The sequence below is a fragment of the Penicillium psychrofluorescens genome (genome assembly GCF_964197705.1).
Source record: "Penicillium psychrofluorescens genome assembly, chromosome: 2".
Taxonomy (NCBI): Eukaryota; Fungi; Ascomycota; class Eurotiomycetes; order Eurotiales; family Aspergillaceae; genus Penicillium; species Penicillium psychrofluorescens.
In genome coordinates, this window is record NC_133440.1 from 4082547 (window position 1) to 4108002 (window position 25456).

Consider the following 25456-nt stretch of genomic DNA (forward strand, 5'->3'; position numbering starts at 1 on the left):
CAGGTCTGCGAATGCAAACACGAGGCACCCCGTGACGTCTTCAACATTCCACGCTGAAACAACTCCCCCCCACTACTTGCCCGCAAGAATCCATGTGCTGCGCCCACGGCAAGGGGACATTCCTCGGCGGGATTGTGGAAATGGTGTCATTGTTTGCCTGAGATAGGCAATCCTCGTATGGCCTGATCGAGTTGCTGGAGATAACATTGGCATTGTCATGGTCATCATCAGATCTAGAAGAATAATGAGGTGATCGATTGGATTGCAAATGCGAATGATTGGAAATCTGCTCCGGGGAAACCTTGGGAGCAAACCAAAGTTTATGACAAAAACACGGTGTTATGTCAGCCGCGGCATCAGTCAGCCGGATGAAAAACTGCTGTGCGCCGACGGCGTTTAGCTTGCACCGAGTGGGGCCCGCCAGGGTCTACGGAAGTAGGAGTTAATAGCGGTCCTTCAGGATGGGGGCCTGTTGGTGCTGTGTAGCGAGGGAAAAGAGGACAGGAGACCTCGCTGAACGACGATTCTGTCATTTCTGAGACGGCAGTGCGCGAGAGTGTATGGCAATGGCGCACCAGAATGATGATTGACAACCACCAAACATTATTCAGCACCAGGATGGATAAGCCGGGGCCTCGGCACCGTTCATTACCTAAGGGAGATCGATCCGTCATGGGCCCAAAGTCGGTGGTGGAGACCACCCGCGCAGTCTCCGATGTCCGAGCCGGAGTTTGTAACGGACAGATGAAAAATCAAAAAGCGAGGCTGCCTCATGCCAGGTATAATTACGGGCTGGAAGCCTCCTGGGAAGGGACCATTCGAATTCCCGTACGCCTGGAATGTTAGTGCCTATTATTATTATTATTCCTATTCCCTACTCTGGCAATCCCCACTTCCTTGCCTAGTGTTCACCGCCGGTTGTTGTGTACTGGTGACTCAGATAAACCGACGAGTCATCCACGCAATAGAAAGAAGCCCTTCCGCCAATCCCCGAACCACTTTCTCCCACCATGGAAGCTCCCTCCTCTGTTTCCTCCTCCAACTCATTCGCTGCCGCTGCCAGCCCCTACTTTGACTCTCTATTTCGCCGGCGCCAGCAAAAGAAAATGAGCATCACCGAAACCTACTACCTCGCCCACACGGCCCGCAAGAAGCTGACCCGCGAAGCTTCCCGGGCCGACCATGACCTGCGCCTGCTGGTTGGCCACGCCAACCTCCTCGACTCGCTGATGGTTGATCTGGCCGATGCCGAGCACGAGCAGGAACGCTGGTTCAACCAGACGGTCCACGGCGCCGCCAAAGCCCAGGACGAGCAACCACCAAAGCACATCCAATGGGCGACCACCACGATTGTGGAGGAGCCCGAAGAGGACTGGGATCCCGAGGATGCCTCCGATCTGGACTCGGACTTCAGTGACGAGGATGAGGCCGACGACGATGATTATGACGAGCGCGACTTCGTCATCACCGCCCCGCCGCCCCGGCGACGCGCCCCCTCGCCTGTGGCCATCATCCAGGAACAGGAATTGATGGAGGACGAGAGTGATGATGACGACGACACCGACTCGGATTTCGAGTACGACGACGTGGAGGACCTGGAGCAGCTGAGTCTCACTCGCTCACCGTCGCGGGCATCCCAGTCGCCGCCTGAGCTGCTGGCCGACTCGGACGATGATTCAGAGGACGATAACTTGCCGCCCTCGCCGCCGCAGCCGACCATCGAGGTCTTCAATGAGAAGGCTGCTGCTGTGGAGACTACGAGCCTGCCATCGCTAAAGGACAACCATCTGTTCGAAGAGCAAGGGTATTACGTTTCACAACCACCATCACACCAAGAGCAGACTCTCATCGAGGCATACTGACCATGTCTGTCTCGTTGTGTCCCATTCTCTCTCTGTCTCTCTTTGCATTCTACCGTGATACCCTGATACTTGACGACCATTTGTTCTTTTCTCACGATATACCAGCGGGCGCTTTTTGACATTCCATCGGTCTCATGTCCACTCATCCATACATTGTTTTTCTTTTCTCTCACCCTCATGTGCAGCTCTCCCTTTCTGTGTCAGGTTGAGACTCCACAATTTTGATTCCGACTGTACATCCTACCTCATCCATTCTCCACAATCCATACATTCAAGAATCATCTCTCTTTTGGCTCCTCGTACTCGTACTGCCCCGTAAACCAAGCAAGTAAACTCAACCCTTATCAGTGCATGTGACCCGTAGATCTGCTGCAGCTCCGGAGCCCCGAGCGCAGACTCTGGCCAGCACGCCATCCCTGCCCGGTTCACCGCTGGATGGGCAAGACCGATAACCCCCGGTTAACTCGGCAGAGTCGACGCGCTAGGGGTGATAATCAGGGTCCGCCAGCGTCGGGCCGTGTGATTCTCTGGAGGCACTATTGGAAATGCATTCCTGAGTTACCCCTCAATAATCATACACATCACAGGATTCCCGCTACTGCGGATAGAGAGTTCAATAATAATCAACACCAGTGAAGTCACGAAATGACAGGGCAAATCTAGGGATCTCCATCCTGTTTCTAAGATCTGTACCATCCCGCGATGAGGTGATTTGACTCTCGGTCGCAGAAGTATCGAATATATTAATTGGGGGGGAGAGGGGGCCCTAAACTCCATAGGCTCTGCGCTAGTCATGATCGACACCAATTGCCGTTCCGGTTCCGAATGGTTGAGTGCCGATCAGCCGCGCCAGGATGAGGGACGATTCCTTTCAGCCGATTTTTTGTTTTTGGATGGGGGATATTAATCCGGGGTTGGGTTTGCACTACTCACTGGTTCTGTTGTGAGCTGAACTATGTACTCAGGGATCCTGGATTATCATGATTTGGATGGCCGCACGGACTGGCGGATACTACAGTAGAGGGGGATGCATGATAAATGGTTGGACCTGTTCTAGCAACTACAGGATTAGGCTATGTCGCTTGTCTGTAGGTGCTATTTTCCTATAGTATCATCAATCGTTGAAAATAAAGCATTGCATCTACCACTCTACCACATAGTTGTCAACATGGTCGTTTGCTGACAATTTCAGTTCCTTCCACGGTGACCTTCCTTGCTACCACATAATATGGAATATTCAGACCCTTGACAACTGAACTGGTACCCGATGATAACTCGAATAGGACAAATCCAATGCAAACAGTTAATCCCTCTTCTAATAGTTATCCTAACTCCAAACTAGTCAACTGGAGGCAGCCCTGATCTACAGTGCAAACAATGCAAACCCATCAGATAGTACTCACCGCCTTCCCTCTTCCCTTTGCCCCTCGTGCCTGCCCGCTTGCGTCCCCTCGTCTCCTCTCATCTCACGGTGTACCTACACCCTGCAGTCGCACTTCCTCATCTCGAGCTTCTGGCCTGCTTTCTTTCTTGCATTCGACTGTTCTGAACTGCATAATTCCTTCGCTGGTGTGCCCCCTGCTCGCTGCCAACTCCCACGTCCAGAATAATGGTCTGCCGCTTGGGACGCGCGGATCGCCAGCAACTTCAGAGCGGCTGAGCACGTGCTCTTGCTATATCACTTGAATTCATTGTTTCTGTGGCTCTTGGAAGTTATCCCAGTGTTCATTCGAAACCGCGCCTGTCGTCTCAGCCCTCACAACCAGCAAACTCGACCATCGACCCACGTGCGTGACAACAACACACACCTTCCCTATACATCCGATTCTCCACGATCGACCGCTATCACAATGTCTGCTCTTTCCTCCCCCAAACCGTCCTTCGAGTCAGAGGAACGCCCAGTGTCCAACAGCAGCTCGACACAGGCAACAGAGGCCGCGTCGACCGACCAGTCCCGAGCCCACAGCCCCCGTCGACGATCCATTCAGTTCAGTGTTGGAGGCACGGAGTCTCAATTGCCGACTCGTTCAACGAGCTTTATAGAAAAGCGACGCTCTCGTGGCGATTCGCCGACCAAGGAAGACCCAGCGGACAAGGACAGCAAACTCCTCGCCGTCAACCGGGGGCCTTCGCCACCTCCACCAAAGTATGTTTTAACCCACAACGATACATTCGAAAATACTGACCGCAGCAGGACTTACGAGCGAGGTGTTTCCTTTGATACGTTCGATAATCGGGATGCGGCCGACTTCTCGCTGACGCTGAATTACAAACACAAGGGCTATCAGAGTACCCGGCGCAGCAGGACCTTCCTGTGTGGGACTGACCAGAACGATTACTCTGAATTCGCGCTCGAGTGGCTGATCGATGAGTTGGTGGATGACGGGGACGAGATTGTCTGTCTTCGTGCGGTGGAGAAGGATTCGCGCATGGCTAGCGATGCCGCTATTGAAGAGGGCAAGTATCGCAAGGAGGCCGAGAGGCTGTTCGAGCAAGTCATCCAGAAGAATAGCCAAGATGAGAAGTCCATCAGCTTGGTTCTGGAATTGGCTGTCGGCAAGGTTGAGGATATCATCCAGCGCATGGTACGTTCCAACCGGTCCCTCGCCGGTGAGATTGTTCTAACACAACTCCAGATCCGCATATACGAACCGGTCCTCCTCGTTGTCGGCACGCGTGGCCGAAACATGAAAGGCGTGCACAGCCTACTCCCCGGCTCCGTATCAAAATACTGTCTCCAGCAATCCCCCATCCCCGTGATAGTCGTGCGCCCATCCCCAAAACGCGAGAAGAAGAAGAAGAAGCGTCGCGCAGATCCAACCCGACGAAGCTACAACCATATCCTAGAAATGAGCTCGCGGCGCGGCAGCCGCATCTTCGACGCCAGTTCCAGCACGGAGAGCAGCACCTCCAAACTCCCTGACGAAGAAGCCGCCGTTGCCGAGGCGCTCGGTCTTCCGGCCTCGTATGCCAACTCTCGCACGTCGCTGTCCGACCGCAGCAGTCTCAGCCACGAGGATGCCGATGCTATCTGCCCGAATCAGAATTCCCTCGATGACCGCCTTATGAAGAGTCCGTTGAGCGGTAGCCCGGCCACCTCGGTAGAGAGTATTAGTATCAGCGAAGACACGCAGAGACCTCACTCGCCTGACTACCCGTTGGGAGAGACTTCCTCTTCTCCTCCGCCCGCTGTCGACCACGACTTATCCGACAATGCCCAACCATCATCGCCCGAGATTATTACTCTCCAAACTGACGCCGATGAGTCCGACCCCAAGAAGCAGAAACGTCATTCCATCCCCACAATTGAAGTCTCTAATGACAATGACGACGAGAAGAAAGAGCCCGACGAGCGCTGATATCCATTTCCATATCCATATCCGTTCCATCCTGCTGCCTTGTTGTGTTGATGCGTTCGTTTCTTGCCAGCCAGCAAGCAAGCATTGTTTTTTCCTTACCTATTACATGGACCTGCCCACCTGCATTGCCTTATTGAGGTCCTTTTCCTTTGCTTCCCGTTCCTCGTCTGATACCACATCGTGCATACATTAGTTTCTTGCGTCCAGGCTGCCATGCCCCGGATCTTTGTATAGGATATGCATACCTAGGATTATCATGAATAGCATGCCATCTTTTTATTCATTGTGCTGTATGTCCATTGCTTATTTGTTTGTGCAGACAAGCAAACAGGCATCCCTGCCAGAAAACGAAGGAGTATATCATAATAATGTTTGCTAGCACGTTAGGTATATAAACCCCCTCCTTCCTCTTTCCTTCTCCCTCTCTCCTTCATCCTTCATCATGCTCCTCTTTTCCCTCCACATCTATATACACACAAAAGATCACACACATCTCCCAGCAACCCCTATTTACATATACAAATGTATATTCCTCGCTCGAGAATAGACCAATACAAAGATGTCAGTCTGCGACGCCTTCTCCTACGGAATTTCAACTCCATATCATCGCCCTCTTTTCCTATAGGGCCCTGCCAGCCCTCGATATGGGTCTTCTCCCATGCCTATGCAGATGTCCACCATCTCTCGTCCAGTGCAGGTTACAACGGTTTCCTCACACAACGAGCTACACTCAGACTTATCTTGAAAGATGAATTACTGGCGATCAGGGAAGGGAATGGTGAAGATCATGAACTGTGAGATATCGGAAAGAGGGAAGTAATGAAGCTATCTGGATGACTATCTGTACGGCTCTGCTGAGGGAGTGTCATGTGCATCGTGATCTCAGCAATATTCAAGGCCGAGATTGAGCATCCCACTACAAAGCGAAGACACGCGAATTGGACAAAAACTTGAGAGTGATTTTTGAGGTGCTCGGGCCCTGCTAAACTGTGGTCTTCGGGCCAACAAGGGTAAGCTAGTTCCAGAAAGCTTTTGCATGGGTAGTAAGACTGACAACTCCTGTTCAGAATGAACTCGCTATAGCGGCTTGCCGAGGCCAACGCTACCACCGCGGACAGGTCCAACCCCATGAAAAAGAGGAAAGGGAAGTGGTATGCGCTCCGCCCTGGGACCAACATCTACTGGGAACGAGTTATCGGCAACGAAGGACACTAGGTAAAAGGTTCCACTCGGGGAAGACTGCTTAAGATGCTGCAAATCTAGCACGGACAAAGCTTTCAGCTCGTGTAGGATTGCTATCTTGTCGTCCGGAAAGTTGGCATTCAATGGGCCGTGGGTTAAGACTAGTAGTGGCTACAGTGGCTAGAAAAACATTGCTTTTGAGTACGGACAAAAAAAAATGTTGCAAGCGACGCGATTCGAACGCGCGAAGTTTCCCACTGCGGACGTTATCATAGATAACCTAAACACAGCGCCTTAACCACTCGGCCACACTTGCTTCAATAGCACAATACTTTCGCAATTTTGAAATATTACATAATTTACATAATCTCGATCTAGAGGTGGTAAACACACATAGTACTGGTGGAGTACTAATATAGGGCCATGCGAATTGCACACCCCTATTGCTAGTCGCGCACCTCATTCATTAGACAAGTATAGTATAGTCTGTGTTTTTGTAGCCTTTTGACCCGTTCACCTCCGTGTCAGGAGTGCTTTATAGTACCTATGAGTTAGTTGGTTGTTTTCTCATAGGTAGAGTTTGGGTGGGTGCGACTCAGTATATTTCCAAAACTGATTGCTGGCCCTGAAACCTAGGTGCCAGTGAGGCATCTATACACATGCTCTTTACTGCGCTCGTCCACGTTCGTGTATGGGATGTGCACTGGGCCAGGGAATGAAAACTAGTAAGATCGATCTTCTTAGCGTTGACTTTGACATTGGCATCTTGTAGAAGAACACACAAATGAGGGATACTGAATATTAGATGTGAGACGTCGGCTTTAGGCTTAGGGGTCTGGCCTCACCTACTTAAACTAGTTTCTCCTTTTGGTATAGATGAAGTCGAGGTTCCTTGCGAGAGCGAGTCCTCGCACCGCAATACATCACACTACAAACCTTTCTTCCTTTACAGCAACAGCATGCAAAGAAACTGAGAAAGACAGTATATAGAAAGCGAATCACATACTTCGCAGAGCCAATTGGTTAAAATACACAGAGATAAAACAATCAAGAAAGAAGAATTTATGGGATTGAGACTCCGGGTATTGAGAAGACACGATCAAGAAGAGAAAATAGGGGCAAAGGGAAAGGGAAAAAGAAAAGGAAAATATGCAAGAGCAACAACAAGATCAACCAAAGCGAAGAAGTCTCAATCAACTTGAGTGCATCATCCATCTGCCTGTCTGCTTGTCACCGACTCACTCGCTCGCCCATCACCAATGCTTTGAGCCACTTTTTTCATCGTCCAATCAACCTCTCTCCTTTCTTGCTCTTATTGCCTCACACCAATATTCCGTCAGGCCGGGCGTTTGACCTGGTCTGATCGGCTCCTACTGACAGCAACAGCGACAGCAAACTACTCCGTTCCAAATCATGGCACCCTCTCCTGGTCAGTCCGTTCACCATCCTCTCTGGTCACTGTTCTGCCAGCCGCCCAGGAAATGGAAAGAAGAAAAGTAAAGTAATGAAGTGAAGTGAAAAAAAGATGTGAAAATTGTACACTATGAATCGAGTCGAAAAATAATAAAAGGGGGAAATGGATGGAGGGAGACAATAGAAGAGGTCCTGAGTCCCGGCTCCCCGAGTCCAGTGAACCGACCAGTCGGAGATGCAAGACGAGGCGAGAATGACGACGACAGATTAAAACATTCGCATTTGGGTGGGAGCTCATGGGTGGGAGCAAGATATAAAGATGAATGATCAAAGCACAGAAAAAGAATCTTTTGTTGAAGGGATAACCAAAAAAGAAGAATAATAAAGCGTTGATCATTACTCCGAGGGAATCTATGCTGCGTTCTCGCCATCCTTCGAGGGCGTTTTGGAGGGTCTGCGCTCGGCCGCTGCCGCTGCCGCTGCCGCCGTCGCTCCTGCGGGCTGCGACTTGGTGAGGTTCGGGGACGTGGGATTTGACGGGGGCGAGGTAGCAACGTTGTCCTTGTCTTCGAGAGCCGCGAGTGCGCTGGACAGAAGATACATTAGTATGGGATACTCGTACATACCAGAAACAGCGCGAGGGGGTGGTGTGCATACCTGAAAGCGTTCATCGACGAAGCGGCCTCCTTGTCCTCCTTCTTTCCGGCAGGAGGAGTGCCCGTGCGGCTGCTAGCAGCACTGTCATCACTGCCTCGGACCAGGTTTCCACCCGGTCCTAGTGTCTTGCGACCACTGCTGCTGCGCGAGCCGAGAAGGCTGGATGGGCCGAATGATGGAGGTTGGTTGGTGTTGCGAGTTGCGCGCAGACGGCGGAGGTCGTCGCTGCCGACCTTGCTCGAGGCGTAGTCTGGCGGAGGAGCCTGGTTGCCGTAGCCGCCGAAGCCGCGAGCATCGCCACGGCCCATGGTCGGACGGCCGCCGCCGCCACCACCGCGGTTGGCCTGCTGACGCGCGCGCTCCATCTCGGCCGCTTGCTGGGCGAGAGCAGCCTGAAATTTGATGTTAACAGCTGGGATAAACTAGATAAGATAGTGAGTAGTGGACACTTACCTCTTCGCGGATTTGTTGGATGGTCTTAGGACCCTTGTCGGAATCCTTGGAGACCCAGCGGTGATTCCGCAGATCGACGATATCCTAAACACAAAAATTGTTAGCTCTGTAAATTGACCGTAGATTGAGACCAAGTAGAGAGCACATACCATGAGCATGAATCTCAGACGGCTGGGTAGGTTTGGAGTGTCGATCATGAGGACGATACGAGCGAAGTAAGCATCCATCATGGCAGGTCCCTTCTCCGAACTATCCAAGCTGGCACCGATGGTGCGGAGGAGACTGGTTAAGCTCTCGACCTCCGCCTCGTCGGGGATACCCTCGTAGTCGACCAGCTTCTTGACACACTCGTGCATGATACGCTCAGTAAGCATGTTCAATTTGTACAGCTCACCAATGAATTTGACGAGACCAAGACCACGACGCTTGGCAGCCGCAGCGGTGTAGTACTCGTCGGACAACATGGCCACCTCTTCCTTCGTGCCCTCGGGCTGCGGGGGCAGATTGACTTTCCAGCCGCGTTCGAATTCTTCCTGGCAGCGGTTGAGCAGGTACTTGCGGAAGAGACTGCCGCCCGCAACGACCTGGCCGTTCTTGTCACGGATGTTCTCGTCCTTGATCTCAGCGCTCATGTGCTCGAGCATGCGCTTGCAGAACTTGGCGTACATGGGCGCCCAGTGAGCTTCATCGGTGGCCTTCTCGAAGGTGAGTTGAATGACCTGGCGCAGGGTGCGACCATCCGACTCATCCTTGGACTGGGAAACAATCTCCAGGATCTGGTCGGCAATGCGGTCGAACTTCTCGGGAGTCATCTTGTTGAGAGCGGCCTTGACCTTGCGCTGCACCACATCAGGAGGCATGTGACCTTCGCCACCAAGAGCTGGACCAGCCGCCGACTGACCAACACTGCGAGGCTTCCAACCAGTGCCACTTGGTACAAGAGCCTTGAGGTCCATACCAGCGGTGAGAGGCATGGACTTGTTGGAGTCCTCTTCCTTCTTAGCAGAGTGCTTGTTGTCGCGCTTGCTGCCGGAGCGAGGGCCACCACGACCGCTAGCGATACGGCCAGGCATGCCAGTGGAGCTGTTGCGGCTCATAGCAGGAGAACCCATGCTGCCCATACCGGGGCGAGGGACAGCACCACCGAAGGGAGGGCGGCCCATCGAGGCGTTGAAGCGCTGGTCCGAGGTGGTTCCGGGAGGCAGGGCGCCACGAGCGGGCTGGCCAAAGTTGCCCATGAAGCCAGTAGGGCCCATACCGCCGCGCGAGGCGGTGCGGCCGCCCATGCTGGGAGTCCGAGCAGACTGTGGACGCGACGAAGACTCAGCGTCACCAACAGTCTCCCGAACGCGAAGATCCCAATCCACTAAAGGCTTATCCTTGTACGCAGTCTGGAACTGGAGCAGGAAATCTGTGTCGTAGTGGAACCGGCGGTCCGCAGGCGCGCTAGCATTGAGGGCTGCGTTGGGCGCGGTGATCGAAGAAGGATAGGTGACCTTACTAAGATCCTCAAGGAACTTGGCATTGCGCAGAGCATTCATGGCCGCGCTGGGCTTCTCAGGCTCGGTCTTTGTCTCGAGCTTGAGCGGGCCGGGCTTGCTCTTGGCGGCAGCACTGGCGGGTTTCGCGGGCGGGCCCATGGTCGACATATCAGATGAAACTGGAGTGGCAGTCCCACTGTCGCCAGGCGTAGAGGTCTCGGTGGCAGCCAGTCCACCCTTTTTAAGGGAGGCAAAAAGGTCCTCGCGCTCCTTGCGGCTGGACTCATCGTCGGCATCACCACCCTTGGCGCGAGCGGCCTCACGGGCAAGCTCACGCTCTTCAGCCTCTCGCTCAGCGGCCTTCATGTTGGTCTCGTAGGCCTCACGCTCCTCACGCTCCTTGCGTTCGCGCTCTTCCTTTTGGGCGGCCTTCTTGCGATTATAGTCTTCCTCGGCCTCGCGTTCTTTGCGCTCGACTTCTTCCAACTCGCGCTCAATGGCGTCGTAGTCGATCTCCTCTTCATCGGCGGGCGCAGGGGCGGGCGCAGGGGCAGTCGCCTTCTTCGCTTCCTCGGCAGGAGCAGCCTTCTCCTTCAGGCTGAGATCCTCCACGGCAGCACGAATGGGCTCGGTCTCATCAGGCGTCGCCTTGGCGGGTTCAGCCGATTCCTTGCCGGCAGCCTCGGCAGCACGCTTCTCGTCTGCCAGGATCTTTTGACGAACGGCATCCTTGAGCTCTTGCTTCTTCTCCTCGTCAGTCTTGGCGCTGCTTGCCTTGCTCTCGGAGCGAACGTGGTCCGTGGCGCTGGCTGTGCGTGGCGGAGGAGTGGATGTGGGAGTGGAAATCTTAACAGGGGAAGGCGTAGCGCGAGCCGGAGAAGCCGGAGTCTTCTCAAACGTTTTCACGGCACCACTACCCGGGTCTTTGATCACGATGGCGGCGCTCTTCTTGGCGGAAGGAATGACGAAGTTCGGCTTCGCAGGAGCCGGGCTGTTGGACGATCTGCTCGCAGTGTGAGCGTGGCCCGGCGCAGGAGGACCAGCAGGTCCTTGACCCTGGCCGAGACTCGATCCTGGACGGTCAGTAGACACTTGGGATGGGGTACGCGAGAGCGGAGTCGACTGCGGCGGCGGCTGGAACTGGCCCTGCATGTAAGCACCCTGGCCGTTGTAGGGCATGCCAGGACGGGGTTGAGGGGACGGCGGGGTCATGTACTGCATCTGCTGCATGCCGTAGCCCGGGTTGTAGTAGCCGTAATTGGGATCGTAAGCCTGGGGATATCCCTGATTGGTTTTCATCATTGTTAGATAATGTTCAAATTGACCGCTCTCAGGCGCAAGATCCGGGATGGGGGGGTTCTGATGGAACAAGGCCGAACGAGGGGCCTTGTTCCTTTGGAAATTGCCACGCCGGGCAGGTTTCAGGGTATGACGAAAAGAGGGTGGGTTTCTCACAGTTTGGGGACCCATGTGTTGGCCGTAGGCACCGTATGGCTGCGGAGGCATCTGGGGGTGGGCCATGGGGACCTGGTTCATCTGGGGAGTCGTCGGGTGGGCGTTGGCCAGCGCTGGGCTGCGGTTCGCTTGGTGCGGCGAGTTGGGGAAGGGAGCCATCGGACGACCCTGATTGGGACCGTGAAACTGAGGGCCCATATTCGGTCCGCCTCGGGGCTGGTTGGGCGTTTGTCGGAAATTCGGGCCGGGCGAGTATGGCATCTGGCCTTGGTAGCCAGACTGGGAGTATCCGCGACCGCGGCCACCCTGGTGAGGGTAGCCACCGCGTCCAGGTCCACTGCCCATGTGGTTGCTCATATCGCTGTGGGTGGACTGGGACGATTCGCGACGCAGATGTTGAGGACCGGGTCCGAGAGGTGCCTGCGGAGTCGGACGCATCTACGTGTGAGCGGCACGTTAAAAATCTGTGGAGACATGGCAGGTCGCGCGCGGTCGCGTCCGCAACACTTCACACATCGCGCACCAAGCGCCATCAGAAAAAAGGGGGGGAAACAAAAAGAACTTACGTTGGCATCACCAGCATCCCCAAAGCTGCCAAAGTTTGGCACGTTGCCCTGGCCCTGGTAGGTCGATGGTGGCGGACGGCCACCGCTGGATGCAGGCTGTGGGATAGGGGAGGGAGAAGTCTGCGGCGAGGTAACACGCGGGTTCATCGACGGGGCAACCCCCAAGCCGGACTGCGACTGGTTGGCGGCGAGCACAGCGGGATTGCCCATGTTGGGCGAGCCCTGCTGGTTGGCGAAACCGAACTGCAGGCTGTTGGGACGGCTGGCGGGCCCTCCGTTGGGCATGTAACCCGACGTGCCGGCCGACGTGATGGTCACGGACGGTTTGCGCGAGTGGTCAGCAGCAGGCGCCGTCGGGGCACCATTGACAATGGTGACCCCCGGCGACGCGGTCTGCTGCTGGGGCTGTTGGTTTTGCATGGGGTTGCCGCTCACAGGAGATACGGAGGTCGACTTCCCATGTTGCGCCGAGCCGCCCACGGTGACGGGAGCGGCGGTCGAGTCCGTCGCGGACTTCTTCGTGGCGTTGGCGTAGGACCTAGGCGGCGCCGGGGCAGTCGCAGCCAGGGGGGACGGGGAGGCAGCGACGGGCTGAGTTGAGGCGGAGGCGGCGTTGGCAGCGGTGCTCTGTCCTTGTTGGCCCGACTGCGAAGGGATCGAGCTCATTAGACAGGTGGTATCCACGGCAGACGCGCAGAGGCAGATCGGATTTTCGAGAGAGTGACGGTGATGTCAAGGCGTGGAGGAGGCTCGACTAAGGCCACATCCAATCCTGAATCTGCCGGAAGGGGAGAAAAAAAGGGTTAGAAGGAGAGGAGAGAAGAAAACCCGAGGAGAAAGACCAGCGACGCAGGAAGAAGCGTGTGGTCCCAGGGTTGATGGTGATTTTTGGGATGTTGGGTTGGGGATGGTTTGGAGTGTGGGAGGAAGAAAAAATCCACGCGGAGGAAAAAAGTTGTTTCGGAAGGGAAAAAAAATTGTGGAGGAAAGGAAAGGGACCAGCGCGTCAGGATCGCAACAACAACTTACCAGGGCAAAAAAAACGACCAAAGACAAAAAAATGGTCGAAAGGGTGTGGGAAGGGAGAAGAAAGAAAGGAGGGAAAAAAAGAGAGGGAGAGTTGGAAGGCGAACAGGCTTGAGGCTGTTGTTGTGTGGCCGCCACCAATGACATGATGTCGATGTGTGCAGGGCCGGTAGTCACTCGGAGTCATCGCCTATGCTCGTATCTACTGACTACGTTGCTGCTTACAGAACTCGTGCTCGATTCCGTCCGTCGAGAACAATACTTGCGCTCCCGAACAATGAATAAATTGACCCTGCGTCCGACTCCCGTTCGGCCATGGGCCTTGCCACCCGCGCGGAAGGACCAACGACGACTATCCCTTTTTAGTCCAACTCCTAGTCCCATTAAAGGGATACATAATTACATCCCTGTTGTCTTGCGCTCGACTCCCGTCGCACATAGTTAAATAAAGCCAGAGTGAATTAATAGTAGCATTCCGGCGATCGACTGCCGTGCGTGCATGCAGCCGCCGCGCATTGACATACATTTATTTCCGCGTTGTTTTTCTTTTTTCTTGTTTTTTGAGATTCTCGGTGAACAACGTGAGTTAGCAAGCCTCTCTAATTTTTCTACCCTGCCCAGTTTAATAGCGATCATAGCCGGACGTTCGCGCCCGGGAGATCTCATCCACGGCTCGCGCGGCGTACTCCGCGCCCGACGAGCCCGACGAGTCGTGGTCGTTGCCGCCGAACCAGCCAGAGGTCCATCGGCCACCGGAGGCGCGCTTGGAGCTGGCAGATCGACTGCCGAGGTCGTCATCGTCGACCACATCAAACGAGAGCTCGCTGCGATTCTTGCGCAGAGGCGTTCCATAGGCCAAATCGTCGGTCTCGGGATCTTCGCCGAGGGTCTGCTCCTCCCTCGCTAGGGTCGAGCGCAAAAAATCCAACGTCTCGCGCTGGGCGGATATATAGTGCGCCTTCTCGGTGCGCGACATGGTCTCCATCTGCTGCTGCAGCAGGGTGCCGCTGGCGGACAGCTCCTCGGCGCGTGCTTCGCGCGACTTGCCCGGGGACGTGACCGAGCCGACGACGGAACTGAGAGCCGAGTACCAGTCACTGGCCGGGGCGGCGGATGCGCCCCCGGCGCTGGGGAGGTAGAACCGCGACAGCAGCGACTGCGCGTAGCCCGCTGGACCCGTGGGTTGCGGTGGTGCGGGACGCTGTGGGGGAAGACCCAGGAGTCTCTCCCGGATCAGCTCGACCAGCATCGAGAAGTACTGCAGGCCCAGGGTCTTGGCCCGTTCATGGGTGCTTCCGATCAGCTCCTCGATCTCGTGTTCGTGGTGTGCGAGAAAGGGATCCACGTAGTCCTGGTAGAGCAGGCGCGCCCCTTGCGTCTGGGGGAGGACCAGATAGGACAGGAAGACCAGACGGATCCAGCTATAAAAGGGGAACCTGATGGAGCTTGTCAGCGCGGGTTCCACGGTGGATCAGAGCAGCAGCAGCCGTACCATCCGATAATAAACACCGTCCACGATTCCGCCAGCAGGATCACGGACAGCACCACCCAATACATCAACCATGGCGCGAGCTGGGAGGGGTCGGATGAGCGCAGGGCTTTGTAGGACGCGAAGACGGGGAAGAGGATGGTAATCACGGAGCTGTGGCACGTGTTACAGTGAGCTCTACTGCCAGCGGAGGTGTTCGGGGATCACTTACGACATCAGGTCCGCAAAGATGCCGAACATGGTGATGGTGACGGTTGTTCTGTCGATCCGATGTGGGGAAGCTTCGAAATCGGCGGTGGAGGAAGACTGCCACCGAGGGTCGTATAGCGGGAGCTACTACTGATCAAAGAGAAGAGAGCTGGGGAGAGATGGCGCTGAGTATTTTGGACCCGTTTGCCGTGGCTATTCGAATGAGGTTTGGTGTTCACCCCGCGTTGGCTCTGCGAGAAGAGTCAAGGGAATCGAGTGTGTGGGAAGTACAGAGAAGCTCCAGGCAGCAAAGACAAGAGCGGCCGGCCGCTGCAAGGGAAAGGGCGATGAGAGTGTGGAAAGAAAGATAAGACGTGCGGTCCATCCCATTCCCTCAGCGCAGCTCTCGTGACCGACCGCCTTGTCTTGACGTCACGGGAGATCTCATCTGAAAGTTACCGTGTTTAGTTGTTCGCGATCGGACGAGGCCGACCTGACCACCGACCGGTCCCGTTCTTTCTCTTCCTCTCTCCTCTCCAACTCCTCACGAGAACACCTACAATAATGTGCATCGCATTAATCTCAACCGCCCACCCATCCTACCCCCTGATCATCATCAACAACCGAGATGTGAGTCAACCGTCAGTAGCACATACCCACCTGCTAACCGCCGACCGACCACCCAGGAATTCCTCCACCGACCGACCTCAGCCCCAGACTGGTGGCCAGCGCCAAACACACACGTCCTCGGCTCACGCGACCTCGCACGTGCCACGCAAGGCACCTGGATGGGGATCACGACGCACGGCAAAGTCGCCGTGCTAACGAACTACCGCGAGCAAACCTCCAGCGAAGCCATCGGGACGCACAGCCGCGGCCGGATCGTCAACAGCTGGTTGACAACACCGCCGCGCGAGCGGCAGACAACCCACGACTTCGTGCAGAGCATGGTTGCCAGTCCCGAGGCGAAACAGGTGGGCGGGTTCAGTCTTGTCTGTGGGTATATCAATGAGCCACTTGCTATTGTCTCGAACCGCTCGGAGGATATGGATCATATTACCTGGGTGGCGGGAGAGAAGAACACGACGCGTGGATTGAGTAATACCAGCGTGGATGATCGGTCGTGGCCGAAGATTGTTGATGGCGAGAGATATATGGAACAGGCGATTGCGGAGCATGTGGATAAGATGGAGGACGAGGAGCAGCTAATAGCCCGGCTCCTGGATGTTCTCAGTATCGACACCTTACCCCGTCTAACCAAACTAGAAGACGGCACCGTCGACACATATATCAACCACCTCCGAAAAAGCATCTTCGTCCCCGTGATCGGCGCCCACAGTGCGCGCGAACAAGCAGGGCAGGAAATCTCCGCCGCGCACGTCGAGGACGAATCCAAGAACCCCGCTGCTGCGCACGCGGATGGGGTGAATTACTCAACTGGGATGTATGGCACACAGAGACAGACGGTTCTCCTGGCCCAACCGAATGGTCGGGTGCGGTACTTCGAGCGCACCCTCTACGGGAACGAGGCCAAGGCCGTGCCTAAGGGGGAGGGTGATCGGTCCTTTGAATTTACCCTTGCGCGATGACTATCCGATTCGCGGCTGTAGATTTGATATTGATGCGCTATGACATGAGATGATGACCTGAACGGAACTAAGCTGTCTTTTTGCATAGATGATGAATGCATTGGTTGGGTGTTGGAGAGGTCTTTTTGAGGTTGGGCATGTTAAGCTGCCAAGATATATAAGTGCATCGGAGCACACTCTTCACAAATGATGGGCCGGATTTCTGGAGCAGAAAGAACGACCTTGAAATGTCGTAGTCATACCTCGTGGGGAATATATATCCGAATATAGGCTACTTATTTTCATCACCATAACAGGGAGTTCATTCAATTGATACGTGCGGTTACACAATTTAAAGGACTTTTGAATAAAAAAATATCCAAGAGTAAAATTACATCAACGCCATAAAAACATTCATTCCATTCCCAAAAACCATCAAAGACTCGGCCAGAGTGTCCATTCAAGCATTATCCGCCTCGTGCAGGCGCACAGTCACCAGATCCGCCGGGGCCATAGTCAGCGTCAGCGCGCCGCGGATCTTGCGATCGGGATAAACATCCTCAATCTTATCGAAGCGCTGCAACAGACGCACAAGCACGTATCCCGCCTCAGTAAGCGCAAACTGCTGTCCGATACAGATCCGCGGGCCGCCGTTGAAGGGGAGGTATTCCCACCCAACCTTCCGGTCCATCCAGCGCTCGGGCTTGAACTCATTCGCATCGGAACCCCAGAGGTCCTGCCGGCGGTGCATGACGAAGGTGCTGTAGGAGACGCTCTGGCCCTTGCGGACAAATATGGGGGATAGGCCATCTGGGCCGCCGCCACGGGGGAGCGTCGTGTCGTGGGCTGCGGTGCGGCGGTTTAAGGGGACGACGGGGTAGAGGCGTAGGACCTCGTTCATGCAGTGTTGCAGATATTGGCAGGATTTGAGGCTGGCAAAGGTAATATTGTGTGGAGCGGCGAAGGTGCCGAATTCGGCGATGATTGTCTCGCGCAGTTTATGGAAGACGGCTGGGTGGCGTGTGAGCAGTTGGATTGTCCAGCTTAGGAGGGAGGCAGTGGTGTCGCGGCCTGCGAGTAGGATGTTGAGGAGTTGGGAGCGCAGCTCGATTGGGTCGTGGGTTGACGCGACTAGCGCATCGAGGAAGACATATTTAGCAGGCTTCTCTTCGTCCAGGGGCTTCTTCTTCTCATTCTGAACGGCGTCTAGAGCGTTTTTGACGAATTTGTCCACAAACGCATGCACTTGCGCGTCTGAGTGCCGGGCCTCCTTGGTGTTCACTACCCAGCCGAATTTCTCAAATCGGGATCGTTGCGCAGAAAACCACTGGGAGCGGTCGAAGTACGAGGCGAATTTGTCCTCGGGCCGGTTGAGGCCCCGCAGAGCACCGAGCTGGCTCTCTACACTTTCGCCGAATAGGAACTCCGTCGCGGAGTCGATGGTCAAGCGGAAAAAGATCGATTGGATATCGGTGGAGGCAGTCCAGCCATTCGCCGCCACGGGTAGTGCCTGCATCGCCTTTTGCACATGTTCTTCCTCCAGATCCAGCTGGCTGATCTGCTCGCGGGTGAACTGAGGACGGAGCAGTGAGCGGGATCGCGACCACTCCTCTCCATCTGCCGTAAACTACGATTGTCGTGTTAGTCACACGGAGTGCTTTTGGGCGAAGAAACCATCAAAACTTACGATTCCGGTGCCCAGCAACTGGTGAAGATTGGCATGCCTGGCAGGCCCGAGCCCAAAATCCTTAAACTGCGTCGCTAGCAGAGCCTGGATATTCTTCGGATCGACCGTAAACAAGTTATCGCGGCCGACGTTGCGCAGTATCACGGTCGAGACAGAGCGGTTTTCGAGCTTGCTCATCTCTTCCATGCGTTTCGTCACCAGCTCGGGGATGGCATGTTCGCGGTCGGCGGCCAGCGACTGCAGGAGGTTGCTGATTCCCAGCGGGTCCTTGAAAGGGTAGCTGGGCACGGCGCCGCAACCCAGGCTCTTGGCCCGGCGCGACCGCTGCCACGAGGTGAATAGCAAGCGGATGACGTGCAGCGCGAGCGCCGCGGCGGCAAAGCTTAGCAGGAACGAGGGTGTCATGGCTGCTGGCAGATAGGGGTGCCGGGGTAGGGGGTACGCGAGTGTAGTCAGAATACTCAAGCTTGCAGGCAGTCCACGCTCCTTATGTACGCTGGGCGAAGAGAGGTAGCTTATGACCGTTGACTAGGCCGGATTTAGGTTCGACGCCGGGGGGTTAGTCAGAGCAGATGTGGATGTGGATGTGTCGGGCTTCGGGGCAACTTTTCCACCCGCAAGGCTGGAGGTGCTGGCTGAATGTATATTGATCTACCAACTAGATGACTCTACCGCTACGGGATGATGCCCACGTGATTGATGATTATTATGCATTTTCCTAGCTTGGTTAATGGGCCGTGGGTCTGACGGTGTTTGCAGAGTTCTTGTCCCATAATAGAAAGCGGGAGGAGACCCCATACGGAGCACGAGTGGGACCGGCAAAAGCTAGGCCGAGGCTGTCTCAGGAGGATATCTTCGATAAGCTAGGTATCGCCCAGCTTTGAAAATATATTTTTCTCCATCATCCGCATCTACGGTTCCAAGGATTCAGCCCCGAGTCGATCATGCTTTTGGCTGGCTGCGACCGTTTGTTAGAGGAATTCAAAGACCACATCTGGGCCCAGATCCAGACCCAGATCCTTCGGTACGATGTACCAGGGAACCGCTGGATTCTTTGCTTCATCCGCCATTATTCTTTCCCTTCCTACCGTCGATTCACCGGATACAGAATCGGATGTAGAAATAGAATTAAGTGTGAAAGCTTATGTACACAGGGCCCACAGACCGCAGCACAAGACAAAACAGGTAAGTGGGCCCAGGCCAAACTAAGCCGAGGCTAGCGGACCGTTGATTTAGGGATTAGTGATCACGACAACTAAAGACGTAGACAGCGAACATGCTCCCAGTTCGCCTACACATCACTGAAAATGAACTCCACGGTACCTCGAAAACCAGATCCACGCTCCGATGAGGGGTATACGTTCTTGTCGTCAAGATCCTATCTCGAAATGGTCAGGGAAGCCCGCCAGGAGCGCGGAGCCGGCAACGACATGTTGCAAACGATGCCCAGATCACCACCAGAGGAGCCGAGTCTAGGGCATGAAGAGCAGCCACGGCGCGCACTTCGGCCCCGCGGGAAGCTCGCATCTCAAAAAGAAGCAGGGGCCGAGCAAGTGCCCGAGAAAACGGGCCCGGGGCTCGCGGATCCCCCCGCCCGGAAACGAGGACGCCCGAGACTGGAGTCAGAGAAGGATGCGGCGGCCCTTCAGGTACAACTGACTGAAACCCAAGATGAGGTCGGTGCTGACTAGCATGGCAGGAACGGCGGCTGCAAGTCCGGCGTGCGCAGCGTACATACCGGCTCAAGAAAGAGGCCACCATCCAGGCCCTCAAGACCCGGGTGGCCATGCTGGAGCAGACACTGCAGAATGTATCCAGCCTCTTAGGCCCTGTTCAATCGGATAGTCTTACTGCTCTACCGGGAACTGACTACCTGGCCGAAACGCGGCAGTTGGTTCTCGCCGAAATTGACAAGACAAGGATGATAGAAGAGGATGGCAGTCCCCAAACCGAGCACAGCCCAGACAGTCTCAGCGATATATTCGGATATCAAGTATCTCACACAGTGAAGGGCGTTGAAGGCCATGAAAATGGCCATGAACCACTACCATCGCCCTCGAGATCTCATACACCCCTCCTAAACCGTCTTCTCCCAACAGCAACAATCTACACCTACAGCCACCAAGAATCCAACCTCTCCCGACGCTTGCAGCGTTTCTGCCTCGAGCACACCTACCGCTGGTTAACAGATCCACGCTCAGACCCGATGGCGATGAGCTGTGTCTTCGGCCTTCTGACGTGCATCCACGACATCCCCGGATTGAAGCGGGCGTATCAACGCGTGATCAAGTCAGAGATTGGGAGCTCGCTGGAGTTTTACAAATTACCGTTCTACACTCTTGGGGGTGCAGGGACGCATTTTCCGCGCCGTAATCAGAACGGTTGTGCCCTCTACCCCGAGAATGTCCGCAAACCGGGCCGCGTGCTGCGTAGACTGTCCAATATCTTGCGCCGTGGCGGGATCATGGTTTTGCAGGAGGACTGGACTATGGATCTGGAGAATGATTATTGGGACCAGCGAGATGGGAAAGAAGAGCGGATGAGTCTGCTCCGTGCACTGGATCTGGATGGGGAGTGGTTTGATTGCCATGATGTCCAGGGTTACCTCGAATACCGGGGCGTTGCTCTGAACAACTCTGCTTTGAAGGTTGATCTTTCTTCGGCGACAGTTGAAGATTTGTTTGGTTCTTCGTCGGGTAAAAGTGCGTTCCAGTTTTATGCCTCTCCGCCGGAGTACGAAGCGGACGCATGGGACTCTTCTCCATCGGCATACGTTCTGGATGTTGAATGCTTTTTTGAGCGTGAGTCTGAACATCGACTATCCTCCGGTTTTGATGTTTTCTAACAACAGCCAGTTCTTTTGTCCAACCTCAGAATCCTCGGAAGAGCTCCGGGATTCCGGGCATCAGACGTGGATGCCGCTCTCCGAGCTGCAATTCAGAGACGTGCTTTCTGAGACGATAATGTGGTACAACTAAATCATCTCTTCATATCTGCCAGCTCTCCACGTCGGGGTATATGTGCGAAAGCATACGGAGTAACTCTAGGTGACGATGGAAAGACCATAGTTGTGCGGCGTGGCAAGGACGGACGATGATTAAAAAGATTCACAAAAGTAAGTGCTTTACGGGCAGTTTACTATCCTTCCAACTACTGGATGCAGAGGACAACCTCGATGCGAATTGGTCGTTCTAGCTAGGAATAAGCCCGAGCCTTACTGAACTATACAATTTTTGCATTCGCACAAGTGAACTTGGATTAAAGCCTTTCACAACCGCAATCAAAGACGTCGAAACCTTCAACTATTTCCGAAGGATCGTAGAATTCTCGAACCAACAGAAAAGAGTACTATAGATAGAACAAATCTTATGAAGGACCGGTTATCATTACGACGGGGCGGACCCGTACCCGCTGCGACTTAGGGCGAGCACTACGATTATTCACGGGTGGAAGGCGGACTCTAGAAGCTCTTATCTATGAACGCGCAGGAGTCTGTACAGTAGGGTCAGAGGACCCACTGTAGTATGGCCCCCGTCGATTCCTTCAACTGCTGTAGAGGCGTAGGGTGTGTCTGGCTGTGCATTCTCTTAGTCCCTGGGTTGGAGCTGTTTCATCCCTTGAGTCCTGTTTCAGTTTGTGGGTCCTTCATCCTTCGATCGACTTTATTTCCCAGATTGCCTATCGAGAATCTCTTGTGCCATTTGCTCAGCTGCACTAGTTAAGTGGATCGCCACCCACCAAGAGGAGAAGAATTGCCTTGAAGTTACATAGTGACTATCGCGTCCTGGTAGACTGATTTTTTTCTAGGGGCTTCGTGTGAGAGATAAGTCTACAGTAGAATTCGTAAACAGTTTACCCCTCGGACACTCACGCTATCTTTCCTAGCGCCCCGCCCCGATCGCGTTAAACCGAATTAAGTCGGGGCTAGTCCACCACCTGGTTGGATGTATTTCGGGTAGATCACCAAATTTACCGAAATTACAGGTTCCGGCATTGTGCAGACTATACTTGCTGAAACGCCCCATGACCACCGCAAGAACTCAAAAACATGATTGACTCCCAAACTCACGCTTTGTTCCTCGGCCTGTACCAGAAACTGCATTGATCCATATTGGGATTAGCCATCAATGGGTATCTTCTGAAAAAAAAAAAAGACTGTTTCCGGACAAAAGAGAAGTATGACGCATATTCCAATCGAAATAGTTAAACAACAACGCATTCCATGCCCCACCATGCCGCTCGCTCGATCTTGTAACACGTAGAAAAGGTTTATGAGTCAAATTTTCAAATTGCGTTAAAGATACCGCAGAGCGAGATTGTCTTTGAGAGTCCGTACTCATCCATGCAAAAGCTTCACCACCTCTATTTATTCAGCCTTGAGCTGATGCCCTACTCCGTACTGGCTCTGAAAATGTTCAGATCTTGTTGTCTCCTTCTGCCTAAGAATCTCGGCAGTAGAAGAGAAGTGGTCACGAGATGCCTGTCTAATAGTGTCGCCAGACAATTGACCCAGCATTAGTAGTGATCTGGAACCCGTGGTTATACGTCTCGCAGTGATCAGTTGCCCGATCGAAGAAATGACGAATTGTTGAGAATCGTCGCTCGAAGAGATATCTTCAAAAATGTTCGATTGGATCTTTTCTGATTGCTCAGTCGCATGGGCGCAGATAGTAAGGCACTGGGCGGTGCTGTTTCTTTCCTCTTGGACTTGCTGCATTGTGGCCGCATCTTCACCAGATATTTGCGCTGATCGTGATGGAATCCCATTTTGTCGATGATCAAGTCCTTCGATGATGCTGTTGCATTCGTTTGAGACACCTGCCAACTCAGACTTGAAATCCCCGAGCAGATCGCTCAACGCTTGCTTCGCCGCGTACCGTCTTGTTACACTGACGCCTGCGTATAATTTTTCTGGCCCTGAAGAGGCTTCAATCTGGGATCCGACTTTCTCAATGTGTTCGGAAAATTCGGCGCAGATGACGAGACACTGTTCTGTGCTTTGCCTCTCCTCTTGAATTTGTTGCAACTCTGTGTCACTTCGTGCATGGACGAATGAAGCATGTTTAAAAAGAGATTGCAATTTTTCGTCAAGTTCTCTCAAACGGTCCTCGAGATCTGACTTTGCGCAGCAAACCATCTCTTTCCACTCTTCAACGCAAGCAGCTGTCACGGCATTTTTGCGGCTATATCATTTTATTAGCATGAATTCGTTTTGAATGCATTTCAGGATTCTTACAAAGTAGCACTGCTTAGAGCAATAGTGATGGTGTCTTTGTGGCTAGCTAACATGTCTTTGAACTTGACAATGCTATCACCTCTGAATTTCATGGAAGCATAGGCGCCAAATGTTGCACCAGAGCGTTGCACACATTTAGTGATTATTTTTTCGAGTTCTTGGCAGGCTTTGCCGCATTGTCGGAGTGGTAGTTCCAACACTCTTAACTCATGCTGAAACTCTGCAGCGACTTGATGTACGGATTCGAGGACCTGGCAGAAGGCTTCAAGCTCCTTCTTCAACTCTCGAATATCTTTCTTGCTTGTTTGGAGGTCGTCTATCACCTTGCAGAGTGCCAAGGAGCTCTGCAAGGCAAAGCCGATGAATCCCACGATGCCGGCAGTGATAGAGAGAGGATCGGTCATATTTCTCAAACCGATCAAAAACACGAAGAATACTGTTTAAAATAAAGCGACAAAAGATTCTGGACGAAGGTTTCAGGTGCCGCGCAGATAAATAATTGTTGTGCAACTCACGTTCCGGGCAGGAATAAGTATTATTTTCCTAAGCGCCTGCCGACCGGGCCTTCCGTTTACCGACGCTTGTGAGGCAGATCATTGGTTATCCCAGGTATAGATCCAAATTTATCCCAGTACAACGTCATGTTTCACGTTGGCGCGCGCGAATACCAGTCAGGTTTCTGTGCGAGCATGGGGGCAAAAACATGGTATTCTCATTTGCTTAAGGCGTGTATCTAACATGTTTTGACTTTCTCTGGCCTTCTGCCAATACTCCCAATGAGGAAAACCATGGCTCAAAAAGACGCATTTGTTTGAGACTTAATCTTGTCCTATCGATTGACCTTCGAATCGACTAACTCTCCATGAAAAGCAAAGGCGAAAGCCCACAGCGTGACAATTATTTATACAGCACAGAAACAGACAATACCGCCCATACACAAGCTTCATGGATGCAGGTTAAACGAATCAAGATTCAAGTCAAAAGCAGAGAGAAATCGTTCACGTTTTCATCAAGAAGAGATAGAAACGTCGTCTATTGTATGTTCTTCAATTATTAGCTATTACGATACTCTCGAAAATTTGAAGCAGCATACCTGAAAAGCCTGAGTTGTTAACCTAACTTGCGACCGGTTCCATGTACTTTAAATTTCCCTGCATGTTGTTGATGGTTGATGGATGTCTCAGCGTTGCAGCAGCGGTCTGTTGAAATCCGCTGAAGTGTATGGTCAGACACATCCCCAAGACATTGCGTCGTGTATGTATTGGCTGACACCGACCGGGCTGTCGTTATATGTCCGTTTGAAGAACCGATAAATTGGAACACATTTTCGTCTGCAGTGATATTTTCAAAGAGATTACCATGGCGCTCTTTTTCTTGCGCCGTCAGGAGCGGATACTGTTCCTCTGAATCCATGTTGACTTCTTCGGTCCTGCCGCTCATGACTATCACGCTGAAATGCAGCGTTAGGTGGAGCTTCAAAATTCTGGTCGGTAGAAAGAAGACTGAGCTTTGCGGCGGGGTAATCAAAAGAAAGATCACGTGTTGCATACTTCCCCTGCCGGAGCTCCAGATAACGTCAATTGCAGGGCCCCACCCCTGCAACAGCCAACAGTAAGGCATGTCGACAAAAGAGGGTCGCAATCTGACTAGGGCGCCCGAGGAATATTCAGCACCCCGATATGGTTGACTTCAACCATGGTTCGTAAGGCCCTCAACGACCTTACTAAGCTCACATCCCATTGATTCTGTATCTTCTACAGTGTCTAAAATTCACTCTCAAGTACTCAATTGGCTATGCCCGTACTAGTCCGTACTGTACCGACCACGTTCCGA

At 53.6% G+C, this 25456-nt stretch overlaps 7 protein-coding genes and 1 non-coding gene across 8 annotated transcripts; 4 read left to right on the forward strand and 4 right to left on the reverse strand.

The window, feature by feature from the left end:
- Nucleotides 1-1010: 1010 nt before the first annotated feature.
- On the forward strand, nucleotides 1011-1862 carry PFLUO_LOCUS3710 (uncharacterized protein; the record flags this gene model as incomplete). Its single annotated transcript, XM_073780985.1, has 1 exon — nucleotides 1011-1862. The coding sequence occupies one exon, from the start codon at nucleotides 1011-1013 to the stop codon at nucleotides 1860-1862; it is 852 nt and encodes a 283-aa protein (XP_073637786.1).
- A 1850-nt stretch (nucleotides 1863-3712) lies between these two features.
- PFLUO_LOCUS3711 (uncharacterized protein) lies at nucleotides 3713-5221 on the forward strand (the record flags this gene model as incomplete). Its single annotated transcript, XM_073780986.1, has 3 exons — nucleotides 3713-4008; nucleotides 4057-4447; nucleotides 4499-5221. The coding sequence occupies 3 exons, from the start codon at nucleotides 3713-3715 to the stop codon at nucleotides 5219-5221; spliced, it is 1410 nt and encodes a 469-aa protein (XP_073637787.1).
- A 1403-nt stretch (nucleotides 5222-6624) lies between these two features.
- Nucleotides 6625-6719, reverse strand: PFLUO_LOCUS3712. Its single transcript has one exon. It is a non-coding gene; the product is annotated as a tRNA-Leu (tRNA).
- Nucleotides 6720-8227: 1508 nt separating this feature from the next.
- Nucleotides 8228-13094, reverse strand: PFLUO_LOCUS3713 (uncharacterized protein; the record flags this gene model as incomplete). Its single annotated transcript, XM_073780987.1, has 5 exons — nucleotides 8228-8402; nucleotides 8474-8865; nucleotides 8927-9010; nucleotides 9076-12300; nucleotides 12429-13094. 5 exons carry the CDS (start codon nucleotides 13092-13094, stop codon nucleotides 8228-8230), a joined length of 4542 nt encoding a protein of 1513 aa, XP_073637788.1.
- Nucleotides 13095-14076: 982 nt separating this feature from the next.
- On the reverse strand, nucleotides 14077-15183 carry PFLUO_LOCUS3714 (uncharacterized protein; the record flags this gene model as incomplete). The annotated part of the gene is made up of 3 exons (XM_073780989.1): nucleotides 14077-14890; nucleotides 14947-15096; nucleotides 15155-15183. 3 exons carry the CDS (start codon nucleotides 15181-15183, stop codon nucleotides 14077-14079), a joined length of 993 nt encoding a protein of 330 aa, XP_073637789.1.
- Nucleotides 15184-15696: 513 nt separating this feature from the next.
- On the forward strand, nucleotides 15697-16721 carry PFLUO_LOCUS3715 (uncharacterized protein; the record flags this gene model as incomplete). The annotated part of the gene is made up of 2 exons (XM_073780990.1): nucleotides 15697-15762; nucleotides 15819-16721. The coding sequence occupies 2 exons, from the start codon at nucleotides 15697-15699 to the stop codon at nucleotides 16719-16721; spliced, it is 969 nt and encodes a 322-aa protein (XP_073637790.1).
- A 439-nt stretch (nucleotides 16722-17160) lies between these two features.
- PFLUO_LOCUS3716 (uncharacterized protein) lies at nucleotides 17161-18792 on the reverse strand (the record flags this gene model as incomplete). Its single annotated transcript, XM_073780991.1, has 2 exons — nucleotides 17161-18327; nucleotides 18388-18792. 2 exons carry the CDS (start codon nucleotides 18790-18792, stop codon nucleotides 17161-17163), a joined length of 1572 nt encoding a protein of 523 aa, XP_073637791.1.
- A 983-nt stretch (nucleotides 18793-19775) lies between these two features.
- Nucleotides 19776-21343, forward strand: PFLUO_LOCUS3717 (uncharacterized protein; the record flags this gene model as incomplete). Its single annotated transcript, XM_073780992.1, has 3 exons — nucleotides 19776-20036; nucleotides 20087-21188; nucleotides 21243-21343. 3 exons carry the CDS (start codon nucleotides 19776-19778, stop codon nucleotides 21341-21343), a joined length of 1464 nt encoding a protein of 487 aa, XP_073637792.1.
- Nucleotides 21344-25456: the final 4113 nt, after the last annotated feature.